A 19,357-nucleotide genomic window follows, 5' to 3' on the forward strand; every position below is an offset into this window, starting at 1 on the left:
ATTATCCAATCAAATCGCGAGTTCAGGCTGATGGCCCCGCCCCTCAATCAAATCCGCCGTCAGGTGTCCCGCCGGCCATTTGTCGTCCAATCAGCTTGCTCGCTGGCGAGTCGGGTCAGATGGCCCATCGCCATCCAACCGGGAGGCTGCGAATCAGCTGGTTTGCAGCGGTCCAATCACCCTTCTCCCTGTTGGGCTGGTGTCACGTGCGCCTGCCGGGCCAATAGGCGTCAGCTTTGGCCCACTCCGGGTGATCTGAGTAAGATGGCGGTCGCGCAGACTTTGACTCAGTGCGCAACCGGTCCTGAAGTGATCCGTGGACAGGTGTTCGATACCGGACCTCGGTACACTAACCTCAGCTATATCGGCGAGGGAGCCTACGGCATGGTTTGGTGAGTGCAGCAGGTGGGGCTGTGGGGAGGGGCGGAATAGGAGCGGCCCGGAGGCCGCACTTGGCATAGCAGTGGCTGGGCGAGAAGGCCGAGATTTAGGGAGGGGAGGGTGGAGAGCGCCGCAGAAAGGTAGCGGGGAGGAATCCGTGAGGATTTGATTTGGGAAAGGAAGGATTGAGGGGGGTTGAGAGGCGATCGGGCGTTACACAGGGTTTGGGTGGACAGTTAAGGGATGCATGGCGAGGACCATGGCAATGAAGGGAGTACTTCAGGTGTTTGGGAAAGAAAACATTTCCGGGAAATGTTTCGAGGAAGAGAGGAACTTGGGTGTGTGGCAGAAAATGGATATCGGTAGTGTTGGTAGGTGGAACGCGGGTTATGATCAGGGTGCGGTATGATATTTAAGTTAGTAGGTTTTGATGTCATTCAGCAGTCTATTCACTATTTTGGAGCTGTAATATGAAATCCTAGATTTGTACTTGTACAGTTATCTCAGTAACCTATTGAATTAAAAGATCTAGGTATGCAGCTGCTGCGTAATCTTCATAAATTCTGTTATTTGAGAGTCTGGTATTCTACGGTATTATCAAAAGTAGTAATGTGAACTGAATAAGTGTAGAGAGGGAGCTGAAGATAGTTTATTCTAACGCTTATTTGGGTTTACCTGCTGTTACAGGCAAGTAATGGAGCTGCTTGCCTATACATGTAAAATTGGTGTTGTAATATACATGCTTTATAATGTAGATTATCAGTTGGAATATGCCTAGTTAGTCTCAAAGACACTGACATTATATAGTGGGCAATCTGTAAGAGTTATATTTGTATTATTTTTGTTGAAAGATGCCTATGGATTGTGTTGTGTATTTTTCCTGAATTGAAATTCACAATTATTGGTAGCTCTCCATTACTCTGTGTCCATTTTTCATGAATATAGGCATGGTGCTGGGCTCTCTGCCTGTTTGTGGGTAGTGCATGTCTGCTTGATTATATTCTTTCCTCGATGTCCAAGGAGTGGTTTCAGCAGTGGTTACTGAGTGAGTATCAGGAGGGACCAACCCAATGCAGATCTGCTCACTTTTTATTGAACTGATACTTTCTGGCTTGATATAACTTTATATAATGATATTTGAATATCAGCTGGGTTTTTTTAAAGTGTTGTCTTGTTTCCTGTAGTATGTAAATTCCATGTTTGTGTATCTGAGTTTCATTGAAAACACGGGGAAAGCGTTCCACCATCTTTTCAAGTGTGTTTCCACAAACTCTGAGGAATTTCTTTTTGTTTCCTCTTTGATGTTTTGCTAACAGTTGTAAAACTACAGCCTTTTATTATTGACCATTTCACCAGAAGGGAAGTTTTTTTTTCCTGCTCGCATTCTTTATAAGGTTTGCAATGATAATAAGAACATGAAATTGCTGACCTTGCCAATATTCAAGTTTATTCGCTTGTTCTTAATAACATTCTAATGCATCATCTTCATATATTTTTAGAAGGGGTTTTTAATTATGTTTCTTTGATCAGCTGCAATTGTATCATTGATTTTCTAAAGTTATAACATGATCTCTATATTCTGTCTGGTTTCTAAATTTGTTTTTTTTTAGTTTTGACACCATTTTATAATCGAACCATCTCCTTTAAATATTTTTCCATATTGACTAATACGGACTTGGTCCTTGCTTTAAAATGGATTTTTAAAATGTATTGTTGGAAAGGAGAAAGTGGGAGATCGTGATTTAATGAATTAGGGATTTAATTCTAAATTTGTATTGTTCAAATTTGTCCTTTTTTTTTAAACATCATCATGTGAGCTTCTGCTGCAGATTTTCTGCTGTTTATCCCTCAATTTTTTAAGTGCCTGATGTTTGCTTGTTCCATTGAAGCCTCTGGAATTTTTCCACTTTCTGTTTTTAATGTACAGATTTACTTTAAAAGTCTTTTTTAACTGATAAATATCTTTGTGCTATACAGGTTTCTCCTGCTTTCTGAAAGTAGAGCTTTCCTATGAAACCTTTCGTAAGCTGAAATGATGTAAAGTGAAGAAATAAGTTATATTATGAATTTATATAGGAACATTTTTTGCATTTCCATACTCAAAAAAGTAACCATTACTGGATGCCGACTAAAAGAGACCACTTTGCTACTAGCAGAACCAACAGTAGCTTCGGCAGCTTTCAAGATTCTTTCTCTCTGTGTGTAAACAGTATGAATGGTGGATGCAGGCAAGTTCAATACACATGTGAAGACTATTTCGTTCACCACAATCAAAATGCTTAATTATATCCAGTTTTACACTAAGCATCACTACCCTTACAAGCTCTCTTAGGCTTTTCTGATGCATCTTGCTAATGGATGCACAAATTAAATCAAGATGAAGCACAGATTTTAATGCTGAGTGTAGTTCCTAGGGAAGGAGCTTGGTGGTGCTACTCTTGCTGCACGGGGTGTGTGCGCTGCCTCTAGAATGGCTCGCTGCAAAACAAATGCTGAATGATATTTTTGCTGTTCATCTTTTTTCGAAAAAGCGAAAATTCTCTTTGGATTTCCTTTAGTTAGCGAAAACGGGTACTAATGTAGGTCTTTTGTAAAAGCAAAGTGGCATAAAGTGAACTTTCGGAAAGTGAGGGATACCTGTATTATCATTCCATCACCAGATCTCTGCCAGATAGAGATGTTCTCCATTTAAATACTGTCGCCTTCCTTTTCTGGCACATTTGGGAACTCGCTGGAGAAGCTGGTTTAACCCTCGGTACAGTCGGATGTTATGTTTTACCAAGTGAACACTTATTTATGTTGGATAATGATTTTGGTCTTGTTAATTCTTTTAATGTTTGGTTGAAAACTACAGATTTCATAAATATTGCTTGACACTAATGTTGCTTGTCAGTGAAGTAAAATGAATTTGCTTTTAATGAGCTTGTACAGTGCAGAGGACAGCTATTCAGTGGCTCTTTGAAAGAGCTGTCCAGTACATTTCACTTCTGTTCTTCCAAGTTTGAAAACTTTTTCACAATGGTTGGGTCTTTTCATTGGAATTTAAATAATTACAATTCAGTATTTAAAGAAATCATCATCTTTCCTCTAGTTCAGCTATAATCCTAATTGTGGGTGCTCTTACACCTGGACCCCCCCCCCCCCCCAACCCTTGCCTGTAGGAACAGAGTGAATAAATAAATAAATTGCTATCTTTCTTATGATGCTTTTGTCAATTATTGTAAGTCTGTACACCTTGACCTACCCATTCTGCCAATGACATTACAGTGAAACTGCCAAAACCTTTTTAATTTGAATATGGAATAATTAAAGAAATCCTGCAGGTGATATTAGCTGGGTCACAATTTGGAAGAGGTTGGTAATTCTGTGTTTCATTTCTTAAAAGGAGTATGATAAAATCAGAAAATGCTAGCAATGCACCGCAGTCCAGACAATATTTGTGCATAAGATACTATATTAGGTTGGTAACTCCAGCATTCTTTCCCCCCCGCCCCACTATTTTGCATTTATCAGGCCAAATGTGTGGCCAATCCAATATCCATTTGAGTGCATTCTTGACATTGAAGAAAGCCAAGTAAAAACCAAGACAATGCTATTACAATTTATGGCAGTACTGAAGTTGATTCCTGTAAGACACTCTTACGACTTGCACTTAATAGTTTTCTGTATTAACTTGGAGATGATGCATGAAATTGGACATCAATGTTGTTGCCTTCCTAGTTGACTAAAATGTCTGAAATATGAAAACTGCCATCACCTTGTGGATGCTTGGAAGAATTTCCATTCAATTTGTGTACCTCACAAAACTAAAACCAATCCATGTTCCCATTGTACAGCTTTCAGGATGGATAATACAAGTCTAATTAGAGAAAATGAATAATTTACTTTGTTCCATATTTAAAAATTAGATGCTTGTGTGGCTATTATTTTTGCTACCGACATATTCATATATTTCAAGCTTTTGTGTTTATGGTGCTCTGAAGTCTTCTTGAACCTCTTGAAAGTACTATTAGGAAAACATGACTGTACAAATGACCCACAGATTTTGGTCACAGACCATTTGGCTTCATTGTTTGTGGTTTTGATGACTACCTGAGTAAGTATTTGATATTTGTCTTGTCTGATTGCTGCTCCTGTCAGGCAGGTTTCAGACTGTCATCCCTGATGTATTATATCAGTGATAGTATTGACTGCAGGAAGTGTGATTAATGGGATCATTGAAATACTGTATAATGGCTAGCCTTTTATGTGATTTGTTAATATCAATGTTTAATATAACAACAAGTTAAATTTATAGAATAGGGATTTAAGGGACTTTGTCGAAGCATGGGTACAAGTTGACACTAAGTTGGATTGTAGGTGGGGAGCTGAAGATTGTTTTTGAAATTCATAACATGGGATGAAGAGGCTGTGATGAGCTGCTGCTAGTGTAAGATTAATGTTTGGTAGTTGGCTAAAAGCTAATTTGACTACTGCAGCCGGAATAACAAAAGCAGAGTTTCACCAGTGTATGTGCAAGGCCAGTGCAGAGATGGTGGTAGTCTTTGTGGAAGTGAGGGTTGGAAACTCAACTTGGGGAATATGTAATGTGTTTGTCAGGAATGTTCAGTTTAATGTAAAGGGATGGAATCTGTTGGAGAAAAGCAGTAGCTTTCGTGATCTTGTTAAATGCTTTTTGGAATTGCAGTCTGGGATGGATATTATGCAAGTTTGACAAAGGCATTGGGGAAGCTGCAATATACAATGGGGAGCTGGGTGTTGTCATACATGTCCAATTTAATATTTTTATCTATATGTTTTGTCTTTTCTAACTGTTAGGAATATACATTTAAGTTTATTTTAAATACACATTTTTCATGTGGTTTAGTTTCAAATTTTAGGGACAAAATCTTCTGCAGCCGGTTACTGATGCTCTTAAACCATTAAACTGAGTTAAAGGTAAAACTTCATTTTGTAATGCTATATCGCAGCTATGAAATCTTGTGAGTCCTTCACAAATATGGATTGTAATGGCATGAATCAAGTGTCAAACTAAATCTGCTACTGTTTCATTTTTTTCATAGTAAAATAAATGTTTATAGTCTTTCTTCTGTCTGCCTACCCTTTTGTTCTGTTTAGCTATCCTTGGCTTGGTCACTAGGCTCCAGTGAATTGCTGCAACTGGTCTTCTCCACTGAAGAGCAAGCAGGCTTTGTTGGCTTTTACTATGCATGGGAATCTCATTTCACTGACGGTCTTGCAAAGATTCAATAATCTTCATTGAGATGGCCATTAATCTGATTTTTTTTAAATCAGGAAATTCTTTGTTTCTTGAGTCTATCCAACAAATCAGACTTGAAACCTTTATTAATCTTGTGTATACAAGGCACAATTTTGTTACAGATGTCCCTGCGTGTTTTGGGATCTTTGAAGCTAACTTGTGAACCTTGCATTGCGCTCTGATGTCGAGATGACGTCTCTTCTTTCACCACGACCTCATTGGACACAAGGACTAATGGTTCTGTACTATTGGAATTACTTTTTAAAAAAAGTTGCATAAAAAATAAATAATTAACTTGAAAGTAACATTTTGGAAGTGTAGGTTTGGATTTTTAAAATCTTTCTATCACAAATCCACATTTAAATAAGAATTCTGATCTAGCTGGTGTAAGATTGCAGAAGTTTTGTGCTGTACTGGCATCTGCCACTCAGTTCCTGATCGCAGTGAGTCCATCACAAGACTAGGTTGTACTGGTTTTCGTGCCCCTTAATGCCATGCATTCTATGTGGAACTGCTGACCATTGTCAGCTTGATGTTGTACTTTAACTTTGGGTAGATGAAAAAGATGGGCAATCTGAATGTACATAATCTGCTGGTTGCATGGGAGAATTGCCATTAATCATGCCCATGTCTTCTCAATTTAGACTTTTAGAACTTTTTTGTATATTGGTCTTTAATGATAACATGCTCTATTCTTATATTAGATCTATTCTTGATCTCTGGTTCTTCACCATTGCTCACAAATGACCATCATCAGTGATAAATCTCTACTCACTCACAATTTTCCACAGTTTTAAACTATGTTCTGGGGTGGGAGGGTAAGGCTGTGTATTGCTGGAATTGTAAAACAAATTGTGTGGAAAGGAGACCAATTAGCCCATGTTCATACTAACCAAAGGCTGATATGGATGATGAAATTTGCCACCTGAATCTACTGGCATGGATTCTGGTTGATGGAGGAAAACATTATTTAATGATCAAGGTCTCAGACCTGACACAAGACTGCCCTCTTGATTTTGAGACCTAACTATCAGCAGGCAACACCTTAAGTTACTGTCCAATTTAACATTTTTATCTATTCTGAGCTCTCCCAAGGGAAAGGATTCCCAGGTGGACAAAGAAAAAGATTCTCGGATGTTCTTTGGAGAAGTGCAATGACCTCCCTGATTTCCAGAAATCCTTGGCTCAGGGTCGCTCAAAGTGGGGAAGGATCATTCTGGTTGGTACCTTTTAAGGCCATGCATCAGAACATTCAAATCTTACATCAGCATCAAAAAGAACTCACCATCTCAGCTACCTGCCCACTTCATTGGCCTCATTAGTTGCCTCAGACATAAAAACCAGAGTAGAAGCAAGTCGTCTTCGATCCTAAGGAAGTGGAGAATTAAATTGTGCCTCTGCTGAGGGCTGATGAGAGTCCTCTAAAGCAAATTAGTTATTTAAAGTAATAAGCTTGTTTGATACAACTTCTACAGGCTCTCCACTCTAGCTATATCAAATCAAGAATCTCCTTTTCTTTTGAAAATGAGGAATGTTGTTTGTGTACACTGTGGTCTTTTGTTTGAAGTAATGAAGGAAATAACATGCAGATTTAATGATTGGTGAACTCACATCAATTTGAAAACCTGTGACCAGTACTTTTTGAAAGAAACATGAAATTGCAAGCTGCAGTTCTATTTTTGAGTAGTTTTGCAGTGTGAATAGCATTTGTTACATGGGTAATAAATCTTTTCTGTTTTGTTAACATGTAGTCCTAGAATGAGCATTTCCATTGAAATCTAGAGAGAATGCTCAGTGCTGGTATTGTCACATTTCCATCTGCAGAAGATGACAAGCATAATTATTTTTGTAATAGATGTATTTTTCTATTGCTGCGATGCATCTTAACACCGCTTTTGATGCATAGTTGATGACAGTGTCAGATACACAATTCTTATTACCTCAATCCCTCTACTGCCTTATAATGGCAGCCTTTCCTCCACCATCTCAGTTGTGATGAAGAGTTGCTACTCAATTTGCAGAGTGGCAGAATCACAGATGGCAATGAAGAAGAGTACAGGAGTGAAATCGATCAGCTAGTTGAGTGGTGTCACAACAACAACTTTGTACTCAACATCACTAAGGAACTGTGGACTTCAGGAAAGGGAAACCAGGAAAATGCAAACCAGTCCTCATTGAGAGGTCAGCAGTGTAGAGGGTATGATACTTCAAATTTTTGAGTATCACTATCTCTGAAGACCTATCCTGAAGCCATCATGTTGATGCAGTCGTGAAGAAGGCTTGTCAGTTGCTATATTTCATTAGGAGTTTGAGGGGATTCGTATGTCACCAAAGACTTGCAAATTTCTACAGGTGTACTGTGGAGAGCATTCTTCCTGGTAGCATCACTGTCTGGTATGGAGGTGCTAATGCACAGGGCAGGAACAAGCTACAAAGGGATGTAAACTTGGCCAGTGTCATCGCGAGCATTAGTCTCCACACCATTGAGGACATCGACAAGAGGCAATGCCTCAAGAATGAAGTTTCCATCATCAAGGACCCTCACCACCCAGGCCATGCCTTTTCCTCATTGCTACCATCAGTTAAGAGGTACAGCAGCCTGAAGAAACTCGCTCAATGTTACAAAAACAGCTTCTTCCTGTCTGCTATCAGATTTCTGAACGGACACTACGTATTACTTTTTTTAATTTTGCATGTAATTTTAAAAAAAAAACTTTTATTTACAGAGTTTAATTTTTAGTAAATTTTCATCTTATTCTGCACAATTACTGCTGCTGCAAAACACTAAATCCAGCATTAATACAGTTTGACCTGTTGAGTATTGAGTTGTTATTCTGCTTGAAGCTAATCAAGTCTGGTTTCTGATGCAAGTATAGATTATGCAAAGTCTCAGGAGTTGTATGTAGATCCCTCAAATCAGCTGATGCAGTTGATGTGATTATTTTCAAAGTTGCTCAAAAATATTTAATTGTGGAAAACATAGTGGTCAACTACATGAACCTACTTTCTTGCCTCCGTCAAGTTTAAAAACTCCTCTTAATTAGTAATTTTTAATAACAATTAATGATTATTTATGCTAATATTATTGTATATTAAATGGTAGGTGTTTCTTTTGGGGGATGGGGAGAAAATATATAAAAGTACTTTTGTATCATTGGCTGTAAATACTTGATTAATATTTTAATCATTTTTTTCCTGTAATGATGCAAACAATTAAATAACTTTGAAACAAAAAAGTTTAAAAACTGGTAAGATTGGAAGTGTGTGACCAGTGCACCTAATCAAGTACTTCCATTGTCTGAGGAGGTTCACACTGCTCACATTTATCTTGCCACTGGTCTGGCTGTGTCATAATTTACAACCAAGTGACCTGCAGTGGTTTATTGTTTCACATTTGGTAATGTGCATTCTTTTCCTGTTAGTTTTCAGTTGAGTACTTTTTTTATGGCAGAGGAACTGATTTTTTTTTCCCCCCCATCTTTTCTCATGAGCAGAAAGAGAATTCGTGCTCTGAACTGTCAGGCACTCCAAAGTTATAACCCAAATTGTGGATTTATTTCCCAATTGATGGTTAGATTATTGTCTACTTTTTTTTTAAGTATCTGTGTCAGTTCCATGTGTTTATTAACGTCATAGAATCTTGAATGCTTGCAGGGTTTGCTCAGCAGGGTTTTGCTGTAGGAGTGGGGAACTTGAGTACTGTCAAACTTTCTATGCACACAGTACTAGACAGCGAGATTTCAAAATCTGGTTTGATGGGCTAAATATAACTTGTAATTCAAAAGCTGAAACTAGCACTTAGTCTCCTTAGTCAAACCATTAGGACTCATTTAAGAAATAATAATCGTGTTTAACAGCTTCTTTTGTTTCCTGCATGTTTAAAATGTGATGGGCTTTTGAGAAAGTAGGTGGGAGGAGTTAAGACAGCGACCGTTGAAGTGACAAGAGCACAGAAGTACCTTGGTTTAATAACTGTTTACTAATAATTCTGTTCTTGCACTGTTTGATTTTTGTAATGTCCCTAAAGCAGTTCTGTTAATGGCATTGCCACTTGCTAGTTATTAAAACAAATAATATTCACACCCTTTTTACAAGTGCTTACTTGATTATCATTTTCAAGGTTTATTTGTTCCTGTTATAACAAAATTTGGAGGATTAGTGGTTGATGCAAGTTCCTGTTCCATTTTATTTAATGCACTGGTGTAGAAATTCAACCCCCGTGTGAAGCTGACATTATGTGGCAGCCACAATTTCACTAATGTGGTTATTCAAAAGTAGTTATTTTAAAGTATCTTGGGATGTTCTGAAGTTGCAAAAGGTGCTTTCCGATACATGTAAAGAGGGTGTGTTGTATTGGTAGGCCAACTGAGTATTTACTTTGCACAAGTTTCTACTACTTGTTTAAATGGTATATGAATATGCCAGGTTAAACTGGTCTGCTTGTATTATGGAGAAGCACCAACATTAACCTATATTTACTCTTTTCGAATCATTAGTCTTAGGAGAGTATTACCAAATCATACCTTGCACTCTACCCTCCTTGTAAAAAGGACAATGAAATTTGTGGGCCATTCACTAAATTAACATGAATACTTGTTTAACCTGTTTAAGAGGAGATAAAGTTTTTGGACTGCAAGCATATAACAGCACAATCAAGGAATTTTGCTGCTATATAAAAAGCAATGTGCAGGAATTTTGAGTCAATTCCTGCACCGTGATTTGAGGAAGCCTCCAATGTAAATCGTACCAGGAAAAATACATTGACTGTCATCCACTTCTGCACATCCAACCACTGGGACTGTTGCTATCAGATACCTGCAGTCTAAAATGGTGCCCAGTGTGAACCACAAGGGCAGTCAGTTTTTTCTGATTTTTTTTTCCTGATATTGTAGTCGAAAAACTAAGAGACTAACTAAAATTCTGCTCCATTGCTGGATCATATGGCAGTGAAGAAAAAGCTTTTTCATCTTGATGCAGAAACAGGAAAATTGCAATCCTTTTTAATTTCCACCTTTCCCTTTAAAATAGGTTGTCAGATTGGTTGAGATGTACATTAAGCATTCTTACTATGCTATAAGGAAAATTTCCTGAATATATAAAATAGAGAAGCATGGTTTTCACTGAAATGATTTCACACTGTTGATTATCATTGTACTGCTGACTTATTCAGACTTTAGTCAGCTTCCTATCCATTTATACCTTGAAGTAATGGAAGAAAATAGATGAGGGAGGTATGGAGGGCAATGGATTTGGTGCAGATCAGTGGGACTAGGCAAAAAAATTTGGTTCAGCACAGACTAGAAGGGCCAAAGGGGCCTGTTTCTATTGGTCTAGTGTTCTGTGGTTCTAAAATAGGTTAGCATTTTTAATTTAAAGATTAATCATGGACTTTTGCCATTGAATTTTACTTTAACTTTTTAGTGGCTATTTTGATTATTTGACTCTTTCTCTGAACCACTAATGAACCAAAACATGTTCATAAATGTCTAGTAAAACTGAAGATTCGTAAACTACATTACATTAATTCTTATGAGGCTGGTTGGACGATGGAGGTGAGAATGGGTGCAGAAGCAACATCATCAGATAATGCTCTAATCACTCAGATGCTGTAGGGAATTGGAAATGCAGTGTTGCCACTGGGCTAAAATTCTATCAAGCTGTGGTGGTCATTAGATCCTGCAAATTTTTTGTTATAATTTGACTTACTAGAATGTTTTTATTCTGAAATGTTGCATCATAGAATAGCTTCTCATTAAGCACTTTGTGTAATGGTTAGTGCAACACTATTACAGCACCACTGACCCAGGAGCTTGAACGTTCTCCAAATGTCTGTGTGTACTTTGGCAAATAGTGGTTAATTTCAGTATGTAGAGAAATTCTTTGGGTGGGCACAGGTATTGCTGGAAATTCCAATGCCTCAGAAGAAATACATAAATACTGGTATTGATATTAATATCCAAATGTACCTTTCACAATATTATTTACAGCACCTTTATATTTTGTAGATGAGTGTACTGCAGTTACAAGTCCATGATAAGGTAGCTGAACATCCTGGCATTGATTTTTATGCCTTGTCTTTTGAAATAAAACCTGGAATATAAACAACATTAAAGCAATACAAAGATTGCTTGAATTAAATTTTTTTTAATCTCTTCGTACGATCTGATCAACTTCAAGGAAAAATATAGCTTTTCTGATGACAATTTATAATTAGCGATTAAACCTAAGCTGTTCTAACAAAATGGAAACTTTTCTAATGACAGTGATGGCTTTCTTCACTGATTAATGAAAACATCCCTAACGTCGAAGTACTCGAGATGGCAGAGGTCGACAGCATCGAGTCCACGCTGCTGAAGATCCAGCTGCGCTGGATGGGTCACGTCTCCAGAATGGAGGACCATCGCCTTCCCAAGATCGTGTTATATGGCGAGCTCTCCACTGGCCACCGTGACAGAGGTGCACCAAAGAAAAGGTACAAGGACTGCCTAAAGAAATCTCTTGGTGCCTGCCACATTGACCACCGCCAGTGGGCTGATATCGCCTCAAACCGTGCATCTTGGCGCCTCACAGTTTGGCGGGCAGCAACCTCCTTTGAAGAAGACCGCAGAGCCTACCTCACTGACAAAAGGCAAAGGAGGAAAAACCCAACACCCATCCCCAACCAACCAATTTTCCCCTGCAACCGCTGCAATCGTGTCTGCCTGTCCCGCATCGGACTTGTCAGCCACAAACGAGTCTGCAGCTGACGTGGACTTTTTACCCCCTCCATAAATCTTCGTCCGCGAAGCCAAGCCAAAGAAGAATGAAAACCTGAACCCTTGCCATATTGATGCATTTTGCTTTTTCCTTTTATTCCTTTTCATAACATGGATTGTTCACAAAACCATAGTTTGAAAACTTGTCAAATCTTTTTGATGGAAGAATATCCAACATTACTCAAGTTTTTGCCTCCATTTTAGGATTTTTTTCCTGTGTTTCTTTCATACACTACAGAGTGGATGAATGTCACAAAAGTACCATGCCTGTTGCCATTATTTAGGAGGTTAAATTAATTTTTTGGCAACATTTCTAAAAGCGAATTAATTTGGTAAAATATCAAGATGTACATCAAATTTCCCTATCTAATCTCTTGACTGTTACATGATCTAAGACAATGGTCTTCATGCTTTTAGATTTGTTAAGGATTCTATTGTAGTCAACTGAGAATATTACATTTTTCAATTTAGACCTACAGCACTGTAGCCAGCCATTTTGGCCCATGAGTCCGTGCCACCCAATTAACCTACAATGGGAGGAAACGGGAACCCGAGGAAAACCCAAGCAGACATGGGGAGAGCATGCAAACTCTACAGACAGCATGGGATTCGAATCCCGATCACTGGCGGTGTAAAGGCATTGTGCTAACTGCTATGCCATCTTGCAATAGATGATACAGTATTTTCATTAATATCCATCTAAACAACAAATGAGGGGGGGGGGGATAATTCTAGATGAAATAAAGGCTTGTCAGGCAAATGTGGCTCATGTGATATTTGACCATTATCAGAAAAATTGAAGTATAGATAATTAACTGCTTTGCATTCCTTTATCTGCTGACATCTGTTCCAATATGGGGATATTTGCCAGCAATTTTTTTTTTGTTATATATCAGCAATAAAACCCTTTGCCAGTCTTTGTAGATTTTGTACTGTAGAAAGTTTGCTTTTGATGATCTAAATGTTTACATACAGCAGTGGTAAAGGGTACAAGGTGAAATTGAATCATTCTGACAGTTGGGAAATGAATAATGAGCTTTATTTTGCTGCTGATGTCAATATTTGTGCAGCTACTCCCCTACTTGCATGGTCCATCTTGTGATTTTTTTTTTAAAAGTTATGATGGTTCAAATCCATACTTTCAATTTCAAATTCTGATGTTCCCGTGCTTGCGCTATGTGGTACACTCCTCGCTCACCATGTTGGCTCAGTCACGTTCGCAGTCTGCTTTCCATTAAACCTGCTTGCCTTTTCTTTCCATCCTCCCCTTTTCTGTCCTTCCAGTTCTTTCACCCACTCAGTTCTGCCATTCCCCCTTCCCCTTTATTGTTCCGGTCTCCTCCCTCCTTTCTCCACCTATCATCTTCTCCTTCCTACTCTTTTGTTCAGATGCCTTCTGGCATTTTTTCATACCATGAGGAGGGGCTCAAGCCCAAAACTTCAATGATGTATCTTTACCTTTGGTACATAAACAACTCTGTTTGACCTGCTGAGCTTCTCCAGCATTTTGTGTTTTTACGCACTATAGACTCAATTGTCATTGAAGTATTTTGCTTGAGAAAAATTGTCATTGGCCCATTTCTTTTGGAATTATGAAACCATGCACACATCGAGTCAATTGGATATGATTAAAACAGTGGTTTTCAAACTTTTTCTTTCCACTCACATCCCACCTTGTTAATCACAGAGCACCTATGGCATAGGGATTGAATGCCTGACCTAGAAAGTCAGTTTGTGGTCCTTGATGAAGGTGAGGGAGTAGCAGTGGGGACAAGTTTTGCACTTTCTGCCATTACAGTGGGAAATGCTTAAGGTGGACGAGAGGTGGGAAGAGTGGACTAGTGAGTCTTGGAGAGAGTTTTCCCAGCAAAAACCAGATTGGGGGAAGATGTGACTGGTAGTTGATGGATGAGGAGGCGGATTGGGTGGAAAGTGAAGACTAGAGAGAGTCTGGACTTGGGATAGGATTGGGGGGTCTTGGCTTTTCACACTTGACCACTCCTAACTGGAACAGTGAACCCTTTTACACTTGCAAAGAGCCATCCCCGGGGTTAGGACTGTTCTACCTTCTACCGGTGACGTCATGACGCATCAAGCGATGGTGGACCTGCCCTAAATCGTGATCAATGTATTCTGATCTTGTATTTGAACAAAATTAATCATGCCTAATTATAACATAATTAAGCTTTGTGTACAGAACAGTATGAGTCCTCAGCCCCTGTTGTTGTGCTGACCTATATAAACCTTTATAAAGGACTGTGGAAAAGTGGTAGCAATAAATAGCAAGAGTGGCTATTTTTAAACAACATGGTAAAGTTGGTAGTGGAATAGCACACAATTTGTACATTGTAGGGGGAAAAGCAATGGACCTCCTCTCCCAGAATTCTGAGTGGCAGAGAAAGGGTTGTATGTGTGGCTGCATGAATGGAGCAGTCATAGAGGGGTTTCTCTGTCGCATGGCCTTCTTGGAAGTCAGGCCCGTCATTGGTTTCACCCCCCCCCACCATGGTCTTTATAAATTTTCCGCTATAGTTCTACCAACTTTCTCACACTGTTTAAAAATTGTCCGCTATTGCTATTTACTTCCCCTCTCCCCCCTGCTGTGACTTTACCACTGCAATGTTTATACCTTCATTTTAATCTTCCTTCATGTTCCTGCACTCACACAAAAACTTGGGTCATTTCAATCCCGCAATGTAATTGCCCATTTCACACTTGCTTGATTGCAACGCCAGCATCAATCCCCAGCGTGAAATGATGTCATCTGACGCCAGCGTTGAGCTGATTTTGCTTTCACACTAGACACTTTAAAAGCTGACTGGCAGTTAATTCCTGGGAGCACTTGCAAGTGTGAAAGGTACTTGTGATATGGATTTAAATACAAGATAGCTTATCTTGCTGGAGAGTGACTATGAATGGACTCCTGTTTTGTTGTCAATCAGGTTTCAGGTGGATGCACAGCTGCGGAATTCATAAGCAATTACTATAATTCATGCAGAAACAACTTGTGTAGAATGTTTTTTGCACCATTCATATTGTGAGGACTGAATTTTTGCTTTAGTGTGATTTTTTTTTTAAAAAAACAGCTTTCATTATTGAAAGGATCGCCATTCATCGAGGCGATTAAAATTATGTAAGCAAAAGTATTCACACAACAAAATGTTAACAATTTGCTGAAAACAATAGTCAATTCATTATATCCTGAATAAAGAGCTATAGGAATGGTGCAACTTGCACACAGTCTCTAATTTGGTTATGGTTTAAAAACCTTTCTTTGCAGTATCTTTGGCAATGAGGTGAGCTTTGGATAGTTTTTTTTCCTCTCCTTTGACTGTGGTGGTAATGCCACTTGTGGTAGCAATGACCTAAATATGTCCCAGCTGACTTTTGTTTTCTAACCTGCAGTTGTGATATCTTCCACCTGCTGTGGTCTACTTAAGCATAGCCATATTGATGTGTTTGCGATGGAAAAAGCCATGAGAATGCCAGAACATAAAAATGTACAAGCTACTGGCAAGCATATATTACAAATATGTTCGCACTAAATTCCGATTGGTAGCAGCTAAATGTAGTGTAGCTGGTGAGATTTTTAAATTTGTAACATGTGAATCTATAATACAAGGTGAATTGAAGCTTTGTCAGGCAAGAACCTGAAATTTTACCAAGTATTTGGTTTGGGGCAGCTGTGCTCTTTTTCCCCCAGCATTTCCTTTTTTTGCATTGTTGTGCAGGGTGATTAAAGTAAATGTGTGTTTCAGGGTTTGCACTTTTCTGCAGCAATGGATGTTGGGCAGGTTCTTTGTTGTGATGGCCTGAGCAGTGTTTACAACTTTGGAGTTTCTTGTGGTTTTGGGCAGAGCGGGTTGTGATGCATCTGACCAGGATACTTTCAGTGGTGCAATTGTAAAAGTTGGTTGGAGCCCTCAGGGACATGTCAACTTTCCTCACAATTCTGAGAAAGTAGTTATTCGTGCACTTCATAAAAAAAATTGTAACATCAAAGTTGGGCCAGGACAGGTTTTTTGAATACTTTATTTATAAATTTTAAACCACAATATAATTGCATTACATTCAATTGTAAACTTTAAAAAAAAGTATTACATGTGGTAATATACTGCCATCCCTCTCAACCCACCCTCCCAACCTCCTTTCCGAGAAAAGAAAAAAAAAACTGGAGAATGCCAAGAAATAAAATATACAGAAAAATCTATCGGAGTTTACCAAGAAATGAGGTCTTCCGGAGACAATCATATGTGCAAACCAAAATTTTGTAAATATGGGCTCCTTATTTTCCAAAAAAAAACTGATTTATCTCACAAATTATAAGTAATTTTCTCTAATAGTATAGAATTACGAAGTTCTGCATGCTATCTTTCCATGCCAAAATCTATTTCTGACTTCTATAATATTACTATACATTTCCTAGTAATTGCTAAAGCAATTAAAACAAATTCAACTTGATAAATATTTAAATTTAATTTTGGTCTTATAACCTTGATATTACTCAGTAAAAATAACATCGGATCCTGTGGGAATTTGACCCCAGTAATTCTTCCCAAAAATTACCTACTCCTAACCAAAATTGTCTAAATTTAGTTGAATGAAAAAAGGTTCCAACTTCGGATCTAAATCTAAAACTGAATTGGCAGGATTTAATCTTATATAATTTTTGTGCAGTCAAACTGATGTTAAAAAAAAAAGTTATATTGAACTAACCTATATCTTGCATTTAAAAGTTTATTATTCTTACAAATCCATACAATCCTTTTCACTTATTTGAAGATTTAAATCTAATTCCCATCTTAATCTTGAATTATGCACACCAATTTTGGGGGCCTTAGTTTGAAGTAAATTATACATTACTGAAATAAATTTATTTTCAAAAGTGTTTGAAATCTGTAAGTCTAATCCACTTTGATTAGGTAACTTCAAAATAGAACCAATTTTGCCAGATAAAAAAGATTGAACTTGGTACATAATAACAAAGTAGATACATTAAAAATTTTCCTCATTCTTTCAAATGTTATAAACCTCCCATCCTCAAAATAATCTTCAATCCTCTTAATACCCTTCTGTCTCCAAATCCTCAAGAATTGGTTATCCATTGAAAAAGGAATAAGCCTATTTTGACAAAAAGGCATTTTCCTAGATATGAAATCTTTCATGCCAATTTCATTATCAATATTATTTCACAACTCAATCAAGTGTTTCAAAATAAACAATTCCCTATTGTAAATAACAGCTTAGAATTCCATTTATAAATGAAATCTTGGGATCCAAATCCCCTCTTTTATCAAATTCAACTGAATCCCAAGCTGAAATACTATCCAAGTTGAACAATACATTTATAAATCTCAATTGAGCTGCTTTATAATAATTCTTAATGAGGAACATTTAAACCCCATAGTTATATTTCAAATAAACCCTTGGTATTTTATATTTCCATAAAAATTTCCTAACAACCATATTAAATCCTTAATTTTTTTTTGGAAAGAATTGGATTGGGAATTGGTTGAAAAAAAGATATGGAATTCTATGAAAAACATTCACTTTAACATTGTTTACTCAACTAATTAAAGTAATAGGTAAATTATATCATTAAAAAAAATCAAAGGTAAATAATTCAATTTGTATACATTTTTTAAATCATTATCAATTCTAATACCTAAATATTTGATACCTTTATCTGGACAAAAATAAAGATGACATTAAAAGTGGCAAATAATCAAATAAAATTTTGGCCTTATTATCTACATTCATAACATTTCCTTGCCAAAATGAAAAGTAAATGATTCCAGAATAAGAATCAAAACTATGTAAATAAAGAATAATCCCTTTAATCTCCTCCAAATATCTATTAAATTCAAATCTTTCATAACATTCAGAATTGCCTTAGGTGCTTTAGTTCGAATAACTGATGTAGTAGTTTTATCCAAAACAGGATCCAAACAGCAATTAAAATCCCCTTCCACCAATATTTTTTTTGAGTCTCAGCCAAATACATAAATGTATCTCCAATAACCCTTCATCTATATTTGGTGCATAAATTTTCAAAGTCCAATCTTCAGAATAAAATTAACAATTTACTAATATAAATTTTCCCACAGGGTCATTAATCACTTCATGAATTTTAATAGGTAACATTTTTAAAATAAAATTGCTATACCTCTTGCTTTAGAGTTAAAAGTAGAAGCTACCACATGTCCAACCCAATCTCTTTTCAATTTTTGATGTTCTTTCTCAGGTAAATGAGTTTGTTTTTAAAAGAAAGCAATATCAACTCTAATTTTCTTCAAATAAGAGAAAACTCACTTCCTTATTTAATTATTTAGCTCATTGTAAAATTCAAAGTTTTACTATTTGCCATTACATTGAATTTTAAAAAAAATTTATAACTCCCCTCTGCCTCCCACATTCTAAAATTATTAAATCTTCCTGGATGGTGTGTGTGTGTGTGTGTGTGTGTGTGTGTGTGTGTGTGTGTGTGTGTGTGTGTGTGTGTGTGTGTGTGTGTGTGTGTGTGTGTGTGTGTGTGTGTGTGTGTGTGTTGGTGTGTGTTGGTGTGTGTTGGTGTGTGTTGGTGTGTGTTGGTGTGTGTTGGTGTGTGGTGGTGTGTGTGTGGTGTGTGTGTGGTGTGTGTGTGGTGTGTGTGTGGTGTGTGTGTGGTGTGTGTGTGGTGTGTGTGTGTGTGTGTGTGTGTGTGTAGCGAGCAATCTCCTGCTGTATCTTAACTGACATTTGCTTCTTCTCAGTCTGTGGTATATCTAATGTTAATACATGAACCTGTTGATCCATTTTATTATTTGGAAGAGTATTAGCAAATTCTAAAGCTCCCATCTCATTGACAAAGAATTTTCCTGATTATTGCCAGGCCAGGACAGGTAGTTGGTGATATTTGAAGATCAATATAACTTTTCTTCCATCTTAAGCACAATTGATATATACAGGGGCATGTGCTCCT

At 37.5% G+C, this 19,357-nt stretch overlaps 1 protein-coding gene across 1 annotated transcript in view; it reads left to right on the top strand.

The window, feature by feature from the left end:
• The first annotated feature begins 233 nt into the window (after window positions 1-233).
• The window catches only part of mapk1 (mitogen-activated protein kinase 1), a 91,829-nt gene continuing 72,705 nt past the window's right edge, over window positions 234-19,357 (top strand). Inside the window, exon 1 of the mRNA XM_069933666.1 lies at window positions 234-392. Within this exon, the coding sequence (XP_069789767.1) occupies window positions 265-392 (128 nt within the window). The 5' untranslated portion in view covers window positions 234-264. The remainder of the gene's footprint in view (window positions 393-19,357) is intronic.

Source organism: Narcine bancroftii, chromosome 4 (assembly GCF_036971445.1).
Source record: "Narcine bancroftii isolate sNarBan1 chromosome 4, sNarBan1.hap1, whole genome shotgun sequence".
Lineage (NCBI taxonomy): Eukaryota > Metazoa > Chordata > Chondrichthyes > Torpediniformes > Narcinidae > Narcine > Narcine bancroftii.